The sequence below is a fragment of the Gracilinanus agilis genome, chromosome 1 (genome assembly GCF_016433145.1).
Source record: "Gracilinanus agilis isolate LMUSP501 chromosome 1, AgileGrace, whole genome shotgun sequence".
Taxonomy (NCBI): domain Eukaryota; kingdom Metazoa; phylum Chordata; class Mammalia; order Didelphimorphia; family Didelphidae; genus Gracilinanus; species Gracilinanus agilis.
This window is the reverse complement of record NC_058130.1, coordinates 515,212,091-515,229,638: the sequence shown is the minus strand read 5'-3', so window position 1 is coordinate 515,229,638 and position 17,548 is coordinate 515,212,091. Positions and strand designations below refer to the sequence as shown.

The window sequence follows — 17,548 nt, the reverse complement described above, 5'->3', positions numbered from 1 at the left end:
CCCTCCTTTAAATATGTTTCTTATGACCAACATAGTATAGGATTCTAATATTTAATCCACTCTGGTATCCTTTTCTGTTTTATGGGTGATTTAATACCATTCACTTTCATAATTATGATTACTAATTATGTTTCCATTCATCTTATTTTCCCCTTGTTTACCCTTCTTTCTTTCTCCTTTTTGACTTTGTTTTGTTTTCAACAACTGCCTCTCCCAATTTGCCCTCCTTAACGTCCATCTTTCCCTTCCCTCATGCCTCTTACCTTCCTACTTCCTTTTAGGGTAATGTAGATTTCTCTAACTGACTTAGTTTATAGTATTTTATCCTTACTTTAAGTTGATTCTGAGGAAAGCCTCCCTCCCATCTTCTTTTCCACTGTATTGCCTCTTATGCACCTCTTCATGAGAGATAGTATACCCTCTTCAGTCTTCCATTTTCTCATCTCATTTCTTTTTTCCCATCTCTTCATTTTTTTCATTGATGAAGTTTTTAAGGATTTTAAGCATGTTTGGTGTCCTGAATACTTTAAGTACATTGAGTATCTCAAGTATCATTGATACCTTAATTATTTCAATTACCACCTTCTCAGATATGAATTCACTCAGTTGAACCTTATTGAAACATTTAAGTTTTCATTTTACATTTTTACACATACCTTGAGTGTCAAATTTGCTCATTGGATTTTCTTTTTAAGCTTTGGTTTTTTGGTTTAGAAAATTCAAAATTAATTTTTTTTCTTTGAATGTCAACTTTTTCCCCCTCAAGTATTATGCTCAGTTTTTTTCTGGGTATGTAATTCTTGGTGATAGTCCTAGAAGTATGTGGGTAAGTATTGATGGTAAATGAGTGGGCATCTAGACTCCCCCCTTGTTAGTGTTCAATAGGCTGGATCAGCTATTCACTCACCCACACCCTAGGGAAGACCTATGAGGGAATAAATTCAGTGAGATTCCCAAACTAGCAAGCTATAATGGGGATGTTGAAGGAAGGTGTTGGGGTTCAATTGTGACCCTAATGGATGGGATCCCACCCTTAGAGCCAGCCCTGTTGAGACAAGCCTCCCCTCCAACTCCTAAGTCCCAGTAGCTTTACTCCAAAAGATGGACTTTGGGTAATGATCTTCCCCTCAACCCCAAGATTAGTCATCTCCCCCCACCAATGTAACTATTCCAGAATTCTAAGTATCAACTATCAGAGGTTTACTAAAGGATAAATCAAATTCAGGGTTCAGGGGGAAAAGGTTTAGAGGAATGAAGGAAGGAGGAAAAGGATGAACTAATCTATCAACTATGTCTTCTCCCCAAGAGAGCAGCTCTGGACTTCTTCTGTGGCTTGGTCACAGTAGCTATCTCTCTCTTTCCCCTACAGTCTCCTATCAAATATTTCTATCTAATATATCACAGGGAAAGTAACAGGATCAATGGGTTTAGGCAGGATCAAGGAAAGGATCCCCTCTCATTCAAAGCCACACCCTCCCCGCCAGAAGTTCAGCCTCTCCAGCCAAATTGGAGAATGGCTGTTCAGTGTCTTTGTTGGTATTAGTGGTCACCCAATAGGCACACATAAAAACACAGACGAACTCAATTCACTCAGGATTCACCCCAACAGCCCAACCTCCCAACCAAGGAAAGAACCCCCCAGCTCCTCATCTGGTCAGGCTAGAAGTGACAGTTGAGAAGCCTCTTCCAAAACTCATCTTGCTGTTAGCCCCTCCCAAATGGAAGTCTCTCAGTGTTCCATGGGTTTGGCTTCCTGTCCCTTCCAAGATAAGTGCTTAGTGATCCTTGATTTCCCCTAATTCCACACTTACATAGATCCTTTTCCTTTCAGAACATTTTATTTCATGGCTTCCATTCCTTCAAAGTAGAAGCTGCTAGGTCCTGTGTAATCCTTATTATACTTGCACATTTTAATTCTTTCCTTATGTATATTTACTACTTTTTCCTTGGCCTGTGAGTTCTGGCATTTGTTTATAATAGTCCTCGTATATTTTATTTTAGGGTCTTTTTCAGTAGGTAATCAATGGATTTTCTAAATTTTTATTTTCCCTTTTTCTTTGATGATATCAAGGCAATTTTTCCTGATGATGTCTTGCAATATGATGTCTAGACTCTTTTTGCATGCGGTTTTGGGATAGTCTCATAATTTTTAGATTATTTCTCCTGGATCTGTTTTGCAGGTAGTCTTTTTTTTTCCAGTGAGGTATTTTAGATTTTTCTTTTTACATTCTTTTGATTTTTTTCTTATTGTTTCCTGATGTCTTAAGGGTTCATTACTTCTATTTCTACAATTGTTATTCTTAGAAGTTGTTTTCTTCCTTGAGTTTTTGTGTTTCCTTTTCCATTTGTTCAATCCCAGTCTTTAAAAAGTTCTTTTCTTTTATGGAGACAAAGAGCAAGGTACAGATGCAGAAGGAGGCAGTGAAAGCAAAGCAAATACATGCAATGTCCAAAAGAAAAATGTGAATTGGGCACAGATTCTGGAAGAGCTCAAAAAAAGACTTCAAAAGCCATTTAAGAGAGGCAGAGGAAAAGTGTGGAAGAGAAATGAAAGTGATGCAAGGAGAAATGAAAGTGATGCAAGAAGAAATGGGCCATTTGAAAAAGGAGAAGCAAAAATTGACCAAGGAAAATGGGGTCTTAAAAATCAGAACTGGTCATCTAGAAACTAATGATTTCATGAGAAATCAAGAAACAATAAGGTAGAATTAAAGGAATGAAAACAGAAGAAAACATGAAATATCTTACTGTAAAAAAACAACTTGCCTAGAAAATAGATCTAGGAGAGACAAAGGCTGGGGTTATTCTTTCTGTCCACCCCCTGCTACTTTGCTACGTCAGGTATTCTATTGCCATGTGGGATTAGGTTTTCTGCCATCTCTACCTTTACTGAGCTTGTGGAGTAACTTTGGCTGGGCCAGTCCCCCACTCTGCTATTTTGCCTCCTCAGGCTCTGTGCTACCTCTTGGGAGTGCATAGGTTTCTCTCCTCTGCATTTGCTATCATTGTGGAGTGGATTGGACTGGTCTTATTCCTATTCTGTAGCTTCATTGCCTCTAGACAAGAAGCACTATGTTGAGCTTGTCCAAGTTATGCTGATTCCCACAGATGTTCTGCTGCATGGGCTACTCTTTCTTCTTACCTCACTGAGACATATTCTTCCTGCTTTCCTTTGTTTTGAGGCAATTGATTTACTGTATGCGTGTGTATGTATGTGGGGGAATTAGGAGAATATAGCATTCTTTATCCTTCCATCTTAGTTTCCAGTATTTGGAGTTTTCCAAGAACAGTAGGGGGATTAGGAGAGATAGAGGAAGAGCAAGGAAAGAATATGAAAGTGGTACCTATTTAAATAACAAAGTGTTCCATGTTTGCTAATAAAGCATAAGTAAATCTGTGCAAAGATATTTCTTTGTCATGTTTGTTGTATGCATTTCTGTCTCATAAATGATATTCTTCAATGTTCTTTGATACAAAAAATTTCCTTACAGATAATTTTGAATGGAAGCTAGCATTGATTTGGCTCTGTTTCATTTTGAGGTTTGTAATTTGCCAACTTGGGTGACCTAGGTAACTTTAAAAAATATTTATTTATTCATCAATTAAACAGTTTGTGGAGTTTGGGCCTTGTTTTTTGTGTGTTGCTGTTTAGTTGTAAATATCTGTTGATAGTTTAGAACTCATCTCCATTTTTTTTATGATTTAAATATTTTATTTTTTTAGAAAAAATTTTCCATGGTTACATGATTCCTGTTTTTACTTTCCTCTTCGCGCCCCCCCCCCCAATCCCCATATCCAACACGCATTTCCACTGGCTTTAACATGTGTGATCAGTCAAGACTTATTTACATATTATTGATAGTTACATTGATGTGGTCATTTAGTGTCTATATATTATGGAGTATCTTAGAATATGGGATTGTTTTTTATCTACTCAACTTCCATTTCTCATAATGTTTTGGAGAAGATAATGGGTTCTGAAGTCTGTGCCATTGAAGTGCATGTTGTGGTAGGGATCTACCAAGGGCTTCCTATAAAAGTTCAGTATACTAATGTTTCTGTTTTCTGAGGATCAGATGGGTTCTGTTGGGAGAAACTAATGATGAGGTTAGCCATAGGGTGATGGTACCTGCTCTCAAAGACAATTGAACAAACTATAGAAAGTTATGATCTCCAATGTACTGAGGACTCAAACCGCTAAAAATCATAGACTCTCAAAGCACTGAAATTATACATAAGATAAAACGTTTTTGGTTCTGTTTTGTAACATTTCCCTGCATAAGCAGATTTGTCTTTTTAAAGGTCATGCCTGATGGAAACACAGGAAAATCTTCCTCACTTACATTGTTTTCCCACTTTTTGCATTTTTATGTCTTAGTACTTTGGAAAATGTTAATGGGAATTTCTATGAATGCATTTGCACAATGATGAGTAGAATGAGTTCTAAAGAGTTCAGAAGCCTTTGTATTCAAAGATACTCTCTCTGTCCAAGATATTATTCATTTTTAGCAGTATTAGTAAGAAAAACCTCATTCCTAATTAATGTCTTTTTATTAACATCTTGAAAATTGCCCTAAACCTAGGGTCAAATTTACTGAGTTATAATCTGCTGGTTCCCCTCTAGACTCTTTTTTAAAGATTGTGTTTAAATTTGCATCTCTTCAGGATCTCTGTATTTTTCTTCTCTCTCTTGAGGGCTATTAAAAATCCCCATTATTGGAATAGTAATCTCCATGAAGTAGCAGCATGAGTGACCAGCTGTGATTAGAACAGCCAAACTTCAGGGGGAAAAATTGCCACTTTCATCTAATTAAGAGAGAATTTTTTAATATAACTCCCTCTAATAACTGGAAAAAGTGTAGTGGTTATTAAGAGAGCATAATTGCTAGCAATAATTATTTTGAAGCAGGAGTTCCGGGAACAGCTGGGAAACTCTGAATTGGGTTAGAAAAAAAAAAGTTTTGGGTCCAAAGACCTTGCAGCACCTTATAGAAAGTGAAAGCATTTTCTAATTCCTTTTCAAGTGAGTTTTAAGTAGATTTAAAGGGAGGAAAAAGTAGAAATGAGTGAAATAATAGTGTATCCTTCTGACATTTTTAGTGGTGATTTATGAGATTCATGTCTACACTGGATCAAAGCTGGGTGCTGAAACTGACTCTAATGTGTTAATCAACCTTATTGGAACCAGGGGAGATTCTGGGAAACGAAGGCTTCATAAGTCTATGAATAACCAAGTCAAGTTTCAACAAGGACAGGTAAAGAAATAATGCTTTCTTACCATAATCTTGACTGTTCTGCTTCTTCCCATATGCCAATCTTTCATATGTGTTCCCTGATGGAAGCAACTTTTCCCACTTTCCTCAATATTGAACTCATATATCATTTATTATCCAGACAGTTCATTGAAGAATTCTCACATTTGCCATTTATTGTAATTATTTTATCATATGATTTGCCTCTGGATTAGGAGTTGAAAGATGAATTCTAGTCCTAGTTCCATCTCTGGGAAGCTGTGTGGCATTGTTGTTTAGTTATTTTCAGGCATGTCTTACTCTTCACGACCCTTTTTGGGGTTTTCTTGGCAAAGACACCAGTTTGCCATCTTCTTCCCCAATTCATTTTGCAGATGAAAAAAAAAACAACTGAGGCAAACAGTGATTTGCTCAGGGTCACACAGCTGGTAAATTCCTGAGGCTGGATTTGGACTCAGAAAGATGAGCCTTCCCAACTCCAAGCCCAACATTCTACTCACTGCACCATCTAGCTGCCTCTTCTGATTGTTAGATGTGTCCACAAATGTAATGGGTTATCCTGAAAAGTAGGAACATAAATTCAGAGCTAAAAGGAATCTTTAGAGATTATCTAGCCCAGGAGTTCTTAAACTTATTTTATGTCCTAGATCACTTTGGTAGTCTGGAGAAGTCTATAAGCACCTTATCAAAATATTTTTAAATACATAAAATATATAGAATAAGTGAAGCCAGATTTGAATTCATGAAGATGAGTCTTCCTGACTGCAGACTCAGCATTCTTTCCCCCATACCATCTAGCTGTGTGGAATTGCAGCCTATGATTTTCTGATCTCTTCTCAAAATATCTGTTGAGTGATGACTGTGTGATGATCCCACATGCTTGGAATACACAACTTTTCCATCTCTGCTGCTTAAAACCCCAAAACCCATTGCTTCTTCAGTTCAAGTATCATTATCTAATCCTTTCCTGATACTTCTAATTGCTAACACCCTCCCTAACTACCTTATAGTTAAATACATATACTTATATATAAATAATACATACTTTATGTGTCTATATGTTATATGTTGACTAAATTATAATACACATAATATATTATATGCGTGTATATTATATATTGCTTATATATTCCATATATGTATGCAATATCTACCAATGCAACATTGATTGAAGAAGGGAGTGACATGGCCAGGGTAACATTCTAGTAAAATTACTTTGGCAATTGAGGAGAGGATGAATTGGAATGAGAAGCGATGCTACGGAGACACCATTTAGAGGGCTACTGCAGTAGTCCAGCTGAGAGCAGCTGTGTGAGTGGAGACAAAGGACATATACAAGAGATACAGTGATGGTAGAAACAAGAATTGGCAACAGATTGGACACGTGGTATAAATGAGTGCAAATACTTGAATAAGAAAGCAATGCTCTGAATAGTAATAAGAAAGTTTAGAAGATGGGAGGGTTTTGCTTGAAAAATAATCAGTTACATTTTGATCATGCTGAGTTTGAAATGCCTATGGGATATAAAATTCAAGGTGATCAAAAGGCAATTCTTGATGTCAGACTGGATCTTAAGAAAGAGAATAATGGTGGGATATATAGATCTGAGGACCGTCTGTAGAGAAATAATTGAACCAAGGGAACTGATGAGAACTCTAGGTGAGATAGAATAGAGGAAAAGGAGAAGGTGCCTTAACACCTTCAACCTTCAACCTTGTTGATTGTTACCCAGAGTTAGGGATGATATGACCTGGATGAGAAGATTTAGAAGGAACTGTCAGGTGTATAGATGCACTAGAGAAAGGGCAGTGCCATGAAAACTGAAAGAGGAGAGATAGTTAAAAAATGAACCCCAATGAAGTTAAACTACTTACCCAAGGGTATAGACATGATAAATAGAAGAACTAGTATCAGGACTCAGAGACAGGAAAGCATATTAATTGTTGCAAAAACATCCTCATCTCTAGTTTGCCTGTAGGTTATCTGGTTGTTAACCTCTTCCAGACAACTTATTTAAGAATGTTATTTAGGTAAATGTTTATTCGAAGAAAATAAAGAATTGATACATACAAAACAGTTTAAGGTGTGCAAAACATTATACATAATTAATATGCCTTCAGTTTATCCTTTCATTTTATAGGTGGACATCTTTGTCATTAAGTCTGTGTCTCTTGGAGAACTGAGGAAAGTTCTGATTAGTCATGATGGGACTGGTCCAGGTAAGAGTCAATTTCCTGATGAGAAAGCTTATTTTGCAGACTGTTCCATTTAGTATAAAAGTCAGGTTATAATAATGACAAGAGTTTAAATAGCAATGCTCACATGACCATTGATAGGGAAATAGCTTTTCTGCCAATTATATATGGAAATAACAAGTAAAGCTAATGTTAAAATAGAACTGAATATTAAACATTTTGAAATAGGTTGGATACCTGATAGGTGTGACTAGGATTCAGAAAACATGGATTTGAAGGATGACCTTGGGCAAGTCCCTTAACCTTTTGACCTTAGTTTTCTCATGCATAAACTGGGGCCAACACTATTTCTACTACCTGTTTTGCATTGTGAGAATCAAATGAAAAAAGATCATTACAAAAGCATATATTTAGAAGTAGAAATGATCTGAGAGGAAATGTAATGCAATCCCCTTATTTTATAAGATAAAGAAATGGGCCAAGAGAAGTTAACTTGTCTAATGTTATAAAGTATATAAAGTGCTTTATGACCACAAAAGACTACATAAACACGAGTTATTATGACCTGATAGTACATTACTATTTACTATCACTGAGGGTTAAAAAAATTGTCAACGAATTGTTTCCAGGCATAGGACAAACACTTTCCTATCACTGTTAATACTATGACTTCTATTACTAATTATAGCTTCGTTTATGTGGTACATTATGGTTTACAAGGCACTTTAAATATATTAGCTCATTTGATCCTCACAAGAGCCTTTGCAAATATTATCATCCTCATTTTATCAAAAAGGGAAGTGAAGCTTAGGAACATTACCTGATTTTGCTGAGAGTCACAGAGTCAGGGAGTGGCAAATCTGAACTTAGACATAAATCTTTTAATTCTAAATTAATTGTCATCTTTATTATGCCATGTGGGTTATATAGATAACATAGCTTTGGGTAAAAAGAAAAGTAAACTCTTAAAATGAGGGGAAGCCACATGAAAATAGCATTTAAAAGAAAGTAGTTTTTTTCAGAGCAATTATGATGAAAAGAGAGAAAAGATTAAAAAGCAGGGTAAGGAGGAAACAAGGTTATAAAAGGAATTCAAGATGATCAAGAAACAACTGTTGGAAAAAGAGAAAAAATATAAATTTGGACCAAGGGAAGCAACAACAATTATGCTCACCTTTGTTAAAGGTGACAACTCTGGCTCACTGTATCAAGATTGTATATTTTTAATTGTTCTCAGTCATAGGTCTAGGTTGGCACTGATTTCTTGATGCTCTCTCACTTAGTTACCTATGGCACAAGTTTCTAAAAGATCTCAGTGGGATTAGTCTAAGAATTGGCAGCTCTAACATATTGTGAAGCTAACTAGATCATAGAACAAGAATGTTCAAAGAGCTGTTATTATTCCCTGAATTACAAATGCCCTTGTTTGTTAATTCTGATATTAGCTCTCCGGGGTGGGGGTGGGGATACTAACAAGGCATTTTAGAAGGCTAAATAGAGAAAAAAAGCAATAATTGAACCACTCTTTAAGATAAGCTCTCATGAACAACTTCTTGAAAGTAAGGAGAAGGGCGGTTTGCATTAGTGTTTGGATGTACTTGAAGGCAAAAATAAGGGGAAATTAGGTGTCTTGTTTTGTATGTGACTTGTGTTTACATATTTGTGTACATATTTTCTCCCTTCCGTAGATGTAAGCACCCTGAGGGCAGAGACTTTTTCAATTTTGTCTTCACATGCCCAGTGCTTAGCATATAATGTTATTGCTTTATCAATTAGTAATTCCCAAGTCTTCATGACCCTGTTTGGAGTTTTCTTGGCAAAGAGACTGGTTTGGTTTCCTTCTCCAGTCCATTTTATAGATGAAGAAAATGAGGCAAAAGGGATTGGATGACTTGCCCAAGGTCACACAGCTGGTAAGTCTCTGAGGTCAGATTTGACCTCAGGTCCTCCTGACTCAGCACAAATGCTATCCACTGTACCACCAGCTACCCCATAAAAGCAGATAATAGGTGTTTTTAGCTTATCACTCTATTGAGATTTCTGAGAGAGAAAAGAAATACAACAAGGATTATTCATCATTATACATTAGGATTTTGATTATGGTTTTAAAAGTAAATTATTGGGGGAAGCTAGGTGGTTCCATGGATTGAGAGCCAAATCCAGAGATGGGAAGTCCTGGGTTCAAATCTTGCTTCAGACACTTCCTAGCCATGTGACCTTGGGCAAGTCACTTAACCCTCATTGCCTAATCCTTACCCCATCTCTGCTTGTAACCAATACACAGGATTGATTCCAAGATGAAGGTAAGGGCTTACAAAAAAGTAAATTATAGAAGGAGGAAATTTTTTAGCTAGCTACATTTAGAGAATATTACTTCCAAATTATTAATTTCCTTCTCCATGAAGCTTTGGTCAGAGAAAAGCTGTTTAGTACATTGCCTTGAAGACTTTGAATGAGGCTCTCATCACTTTTTAAAAAACAAATTTTAAAGGTAAAGATATTTGGGGCATGTAAGTTATGATCTTTGCAATGCTAAATAGAATGCTTACGTTCAAAGGGAAGAACTGAAAGACTTCAAAAAATATTACTCTTTATATTTCCATTGATCTATTTGAAAAAGGACCAGTTTAAATGCTACATTCTAAACAGTTACATATTTGAAAGGCTTTCTAAGGAAATGTTTTAATGCCCTAGAAGAGCCCTTTCTGTTAATGTTTAATAACTTCTTTCATTGAGAAGAAAATGAAAGCTCAATCTGCACTTACATTTAGCTATTGTGTTTTGAAATTAATTTTTTAATCAAAAGCTAAAAAAAGGTTGGGATTACACTACTGGAAGATAACCTTAGACCGTGTTTAAAATGGAAACATTGTATGTATAGACAAATAAATAATTCCATATAATATCTCTCTTACTTGGTAGGACTCAAAATTCCACACTCCACCTTAGTTCTCTAAGGGGGGGATGCTAACAAGGTATTACACACACACACACACACACACACACACACACACACACACACACATTAATATAGAAAGAGCAATAAATGAACCACTTTGGAAAAAGTCCCATTGAACAACTTCTTGAAGGTGTAGAAAAGGGAGAAATTTTGTGTGTGCATATATATTTGAAGGCAAAGGTAAGGGGAAATTAGGTGTCTGCTCTGTATGTGTCTAGTGCCTATATATTTGTATAAGCATTCTCTCCTTTCATTGAATATATGCTCCCTGAGGGCAGAATTTAGGATGTAGGTTAGAATGACTGTTCCCAGAGTCCCAGAAGCCCAGGTTAGAAAAGCCTTGGGGATGAACTCACAATGCTGGGGTATAAATCCTAGCTTTGACTCTTACTAGCTGTGTGACCTTGGCAAGTCATTTCCTGCTCCCAGATGACTAAAATGAAGACATTAAGCTGCAGTCATTTCCCAAGATCCAAAAGCAAGTCAGTTTTAGAACTGGGATTCAAAGCCAGGCCTGCAGATGACAAATGCAGTTGTTGGTGTTTTTTTTTTTTTAGTCACCAAATTTGCTTCCTTCTTCTTTTTCTTTTTTTTTTAAACCCTTACCTTCCATCTTAGAAGGAATACTGTGTATTTGTTCCAAGACAGAAAAGCAATAAGGGCTAGGCAATGGGGGTTAAGTATCTTGACTAGGGTATAACAGGCTGAGACCCCTGAGTAAAGCTCAGGTCTAGAGACCCTCAGGCAAAGCTCAGGTCCATAGAGCAGAAAGTCCCCAGCTACATTCTTCCTCCCTTTTCTCCTTCTCCATCTTGGGCATGTTTGTATCCAATATCCCTAGAAACCCCTGAAGGTGTATATAACTCAGATAAACTCTTGTATATGTATTATGTAACCCAAGAAAACTTTGTGTATGTATCAAATTAACCTATAGAAGTTCCCTCCATCTCTCAGACCCCCCCATGGATCACTGACATATGGCAGATTGTACTGTAATCACTTAAGGTCTCTCTGTTAATCATTAAATGTTACCATGGATTTGAAAAGTTCATGTTGAAACTTCAGCTTGTTTTGCTCCCCCTATAAAATGTGTGATAACTTTCAACAAAGTTGCCTTGTTTACCATCAGCAAGCCTGGCCGTCCTGATCCAGCACCATGTTTCATCTTGTCCTTCCTACCACAGCATTCTCCTTGTCCCCTTCAAGGACCCTTAGACGTTGTCTGACAGGACCCTGACACCAGGGTCACGCAGCTAGAAAGTGTCTGAGACCAGATTTGAACCTAAGACCTCCTGTCCCTAGGCCTGGCTCTCAATCCACTGAGCTGCCCAGCTGCCCCCTGCTTTCTTCTTCTTAATAGAGATTTTCCAAACTGAGGGGATAAAAGTCTGGGCTTGTTCAAAGTCACACAGCTTATAAGTCTGGATCTGAACTCAGGACTTTCTAAATTCAGGCTATGTACTCTCTCCACTTCCTTACCCAACTGCCCCATTTTTCTTCTTATTTGTGTTGAACCTAATAGTCCCTGTGACAAGTACTTCTTTATTTTGCATATCTGATGTCTATAGGATATTATTAACATTTTTATTCCACAAAGGAACTGTAGATGAAATCTGATTACAACAGTCTATGAGCATAGTGTGTTCTTTTCACAAATATTAGGCTTGTTCCAGGAGGTGGCTTTTAGAACCAGTGCCATATTCAACCAGCTCTAGTGGATTCTCTGTACAGTATTAATAGCATTTGCACTGATTCTGATTAATTCTTTTTTTTTTAATTTTTAAAAACATTTTTAAACCCTTAACTTCTGTGTATTGGCTCATAGATGGAAGAGTGGTAAGGGTGGGCAATGGGAGTCAAGTGACATGCTCAGGGTCACACAGTTGGGAAGTGTCTGAGGCCGGATTTGAACCTAGGACCTCCTGTCTCTAGGCCTGGCTCTCAATCCACTGAGCTACCCAGCTGCCCCTCTGATTAATTCTTAACAGTTAAAAATATTTGCCTTCAACAGCTTTTATTTGAATCAAAACCCACCAAGCAAACAAAAAATTTGATAATGTCCTGTTTGGTAGGGAAAGAATAAATGGTGTACATGATGTGTAATCGTGAGCTATTTACATTTGTTTTCCTTTTTTTTTTCTCAAAGCTCTTACCATCTTAGAATCAATACCAGCTATTGGTTCTAAGAAAGAAAAATGGTAAGGGCTAGGCAATGGGGGTTAAGTGACTTGCCCAGTGTCACAATAGCTAAGGAATGTTCGAGGTCTGATTTGAATCCAGCACCTCCCATCTGCAGACCTGGTTTTCTCTACCCACTGTGTCATTTAGCTGCCTTCTCCTACACATCCCCAGTTTATTTTTCTTTTCCCTAAAAATAAATTGTAGTTCAACTTTTCCCATTCCTTTCTTCCCCTTCAACCATCTGATGAAACCCACTTATACTACCAATCTACTGAGATTCAAAGAACATTATTCACTTTTGAAATTCCCATGCAAAATTATAACAGAGAAACTGCCTTTATTTTATCTTCAGGTCATTTAGAGTTGGAAATATGGCTTCCAGCAATAATTAAATTTTAACAAAAGTTCCATTTGAATAGTGAAATATATTTCCAGGACTTATGAAATTCTTTAAAAACGTTTTATTTTAACCTATATTCTGTCTTGATTATTACTTTTGTACACTAAAGAATACTTCCTTGCAGTCCTAGTGGTGAAGAAAAGTTAATATGAAGTTTGGGAAAGCTGAGAAACGAAGAAAATCTGGCTCATTTCTCCCAATATTAATGAAAAGTACTGGTCTTTGCTTAAGAAGATAGAATGTAATATTGTAGGAAAAGCATTGACATTAAAATCAAAAGACCTGAATTCAAATTCTGATTTGGTTACATTTTGCTTACATGGTCTTAAGCAAGTCACTTCCTACAGGCTCAGTTTCCTCATCTATAAAATCATAGGGTTGACTATTTCCAAATTTTGTGACAAAGGGAATAATGGAGTAGTGAATAGAATGTAGGATATGGAGTCTATAGAGACCTGTGTTCAAATTCTGCTCAGATGCCTCTTCTCCAAGTCTGGTGCTAGGCAAATTACTTATCTTGGTCAGACCCCCCATTCCCTTCCTTTGTAAAATGAGAATGGTATTAGCCCTCTCCGCTTACAGAGTTATGGTGAAGGAAGCCTTCTGCAAAATTTAAGGGATTACATTCATGAAATGTATTATTATTACATTATTTCTAAGAATTTCTCTCCTTTTTCACAAGGGTGGGAGGGCAGGCCTTTGATTTTATTGGTGTAGTGCAGAGGTGACAAATATGCTAAATGCTGGGTCACATGCCCAGAATTGGTTTAAAATGTAGTTGGGAAATATTTAACAAAATAAATAAAAGTACAACAGAACATTAGATTGCAAGCTCCTTGAGGTCAGGGACTCTCCTTAACTATTTTTTATATCCACAGTACTTAGCATAATAATAAATGATTATTGAATTGAATTAAATATAGATAATGTTAATATGTAGCTTTCCAAATCTCTTTGTCTACAGGAGTGCTTATGAATAGTTTAGTAACCACCATTTCTACTTGAGTTTGATCCCACTGATGCAAAAAGTATCTAGAGGAACTTTTACAAATCCCAATTGTTACTTTCAATCTTCAAAAACTGTTTGGACTAGTGAAAGGTCCAGTGACTTGCCCAGGATCATACAATCAACATATGGCAAACGTAGTACTTGAATCCAGGTCTTACAGTCTTACTGAAAGTTCTCTACTTTTGTACCATGCTTTTAAGGTTATTTATGGCTTTACAATTTATGATTTTACAGATCTTGGGTCCTTTCTCTTGTTCCATGAATTATTAATTGAAGTCACTTGTACCATTTCATGCTTCAGTTTCTCTATTGGTATGATTTGAAATGTGTGTATTACCTATTCTATTAAACCTCAGTGCATTTCATCAATTAACTTTTTGTTAATTGATTTTATAATGGGAATTTTATAATGAAAAAAATGCAGATTTCATGAAGGAAATTACAAGGTATAGGTTAGTAGAAATCTTGCCAAAAATTTAAAAGAAGAGTTATTTTCCTTTATCAATTTAATCTAGGCAATGGATGGTTTCTTGAGAAGATTATTATTAAATTTAAAGAGGATAAAGAGGATCGAGAGGTGCTGTTCCCAGGTAACAGGTATGTAATTTCATGATAAAAAATTTTACATAATTTTTTACTATTCCCAGGCATTATCCCCATGTCTCTGAGCTTCTCTCTCAGAATAATCTTTTTAACATCTTTTTATTTCTTTTCTACATGTCATCATTTACTAAAGCTGTCTACTTCCTCTATCATAACTCTTGAATCTCTTGAATCCTGTTTCTCTTCTCTCAAATTTCTATTCTGCCAAATCTGCTTTCCAGACCTTTATTGGCTATTGTGAATCATTTTAACCTTTCTAACAGGTCACTGTCTACTCTAAACTATACTGTATGTTAAATGGTTCAAATATCATTATCCTCACTTTATAGATAAGGAAACCAAAGCTGGGAGAGTTTACCTATCCTGCCCAAGCCCAGCCATTGGAAGGCAGATCTAGGTCTTTTGAATCAAAGGCTGGATGTCCAACTCACTAGATCATGCTGCCTCCAACTGCTAATCTAATCATGCCATACTAGCCCCTCACTCTTAGAGAATAGATCCCATTATTCCTACAGAACAACACACGAGGTTTTACACAAGCTGTCCCCAACATTCCTGGCTAGGCCTAATTGACATGCCAACCCATATTCTAGGGAGGACAGTTGGTGAAGCCCTGGGATTGGAGTCAGGAAGACCAGGATTCAAATCTAGCCTCAGACACTTACTAGTTATGTTACTTAGCCTCTGTTTGCCTCAGTTTCCTTAACTGTAAAATGGAGTTAATAGTACCTTCTTCACAGGAGTGTTGTGAGAATCACATGAGATTATATTTGTAAGCATTTAACACAGTTCTTGGCACATAGTAGGCATTTAATAAAACAATAACTAGAATAAGTAGTATCTACTTGTGAGTAAAATGCTTTTGAAGAGCTTTAAATTTCAAGAAAGTCTCCCACAATTAAAAAAAATATCTTCCTTTAATGAAATCTTAAAAAATAATTCTACTAGACATCTTTTTACTCCATCACCAAATAAGCAGACTGTTCATTGATTCTCCTACTTACTAATGTCCTCTTCCCCAGAAATTACTTTATATATATTTTTTAAATTTATATTTATTTATATATTTTACATATGTATCAATGTATATGTTATTTCCTACTTATAGAATGGAAACTTCCTGAGAACATAGCAAGCGCTTAAAACAAACAAACAAAAATTAATTGTCCAGGGAACAAATGAATGAATGAAACATTCAATTTATTTGACTTGATATTGGTTATTTAGAAAAGTAAAATGATCATTTTCATCAATATAACTTGATTTTATAGTCTTTCTAGGAAAGGAATATTTAAACAAGACCATGAATTCTCCAAAGAAATAACTCCGACAACTAGATTTTGTTAAACAATAAGAGAAGGTGTTTTTTTTTTTTTCCTTTGGCAGTGAATAGATTTTGTAGAAGAGAGTGATTTTTGACATTTGCTCTATTTCTATAATTTCTGTGTTTTTTGAATTAAATGTTTCTTTTAACTAAGATAAATGGAGTTTCTGAAGACATTGAAAGATTTGAAGATTGAATAAACATTTTTATTATAATCTGTCAACACCCTAGTGGTTTGCATTCCTGATTTCTTAATTCTTAGTATGATAATGGCTCTCCCTAGCAAAAAATTAAAAAAAACAAAACAAAACCAAACAACTCACTGAATGGCATCTCTGTACTTAGCTAAACTATTCCTCAGATAGCAGATATAGTGTGTCATCCAAGCTATAATCAATCAAAGCTGCTTCATTTTGGTAGAACCTGCTTGGGACTAGAATAGTCTTCAAGAACACACTGTCATCTTCTCATTTTGAGGTACCGGCCATGCTGTAAAACTGCAGTACTTTATGGTTTACAAAACACTTTCTTCACATTTCTATGAGGTATGTCATGCAGTGGTTATTATTTCTATTTAATAGATAGTAAAATAGACTCGCAGAAGTTAATTGACTTGTACATGATCCCATACCTGATGGAGGTTGCAGAAGAATTAAAAACTCAGTTTTTCTGTTTCTACATTTCCTCTTTTGAGAGCATACAGCATGATGACAGAACCAGTTACCCTTAAAGATGGGAATCTGAAGAGAGGAAACCCAATTAATGGCAATGTCTTTGCATTTTTAATTATGTTTCAGGACATTTTTAGTAAAGCCTAACACACCAAGACTTGCCTAATACCTTATTGTGCTTTTTCTAGAGTTTTCCATAACCTTTTAGAGGATGGTTGAGTTAAAAAACTTCATTCTTAAGAATGGGTTCATGTGGCTTTAATAAAAAAAATTATTTTTTTTTTCAAATTCTTTCTAGGGGGCAGCTGGGTAGCTCAGTGGATTGAGAGCCAGCCTAGAGACGGGAGGTCCTAGGTACAAATCTGGTCTCAGACACTTCCCAGCTGTGTGACCCTGGGCAAGTCACTTAACCTCCTTTGCCTAACCTTTACCACCCTTCTGCCTTGGAAATAATGCACAGTATTGATTCTAAGATGGAAGGTAAGTGTTTTAATTTAAAAAAATAAAATAAAATAAAATTCTCTAATAGCTCTTAAAATATTAGCATTCTTTCATTTTTCTTTCATTGAAATACATTTCATTTAAACCTTATTATCCTATTAATTGATTTAACCCTATCTTCACAGATGGTTGGATGAGTACCAGGAAGATGGGAAGACTGAGAGGGAGCTGACTGCTGAAAGTAAGTAGAGTGAATGGAAGTCACCTGAAAGATCACTTATTTAAAAGATTGATTGGTTCCACTGCTACAGTCTTATCTTTCAAAGGCTATCAGTCTGATGGCAGTGTTGTATTTGACCATATCTGATAATCAAGGGAAGATCTTGAACAAAAGGTCTGTCTGTTCTGGACAAATTAATTTCCTTTGAGATGTTCAAGTGCTGGAGAGACCGCTTCATTAATTTCTCTGAGCAAAAATTCATCTATTGATTTAAAAATACATTTTTAGTTTA

The 17,548-nt window shown here is 36.0% G+C and overlaps 1 protein-coding gene across 1 annotated transcript in view; it reads left to right on the top strand.

The window, feature by feature from the left end:
• The window catches only part of RP1 (RP1 axonemal microtubule associated), a 330,542-nt gene extending 313,257 nt beyond the window's left edge, over positions 1–17,285 (top strand). Inside the window, exons 25-28 of the mRNA XM_044682704.1 lie at positions 5,101–5,255; positions 7,394–7,472; positions 14,513–14,594; positions 17,222–17,285. Coding sequence (XP_044538639.1) covers positions 5,101–5,255; positions 7,394–7,472; positions 14,513–14,594; positions 17,222–17,285 — 380 coding nt within the window. The remainder of the gene's footprint in view (positions 1–5,100; positions 5,256–7,393; positions 7,473–14,512; positions 14,595–17,221) is intronic.
• Positions 17,286–17,548: the final 263 nt, after the last annotated feature.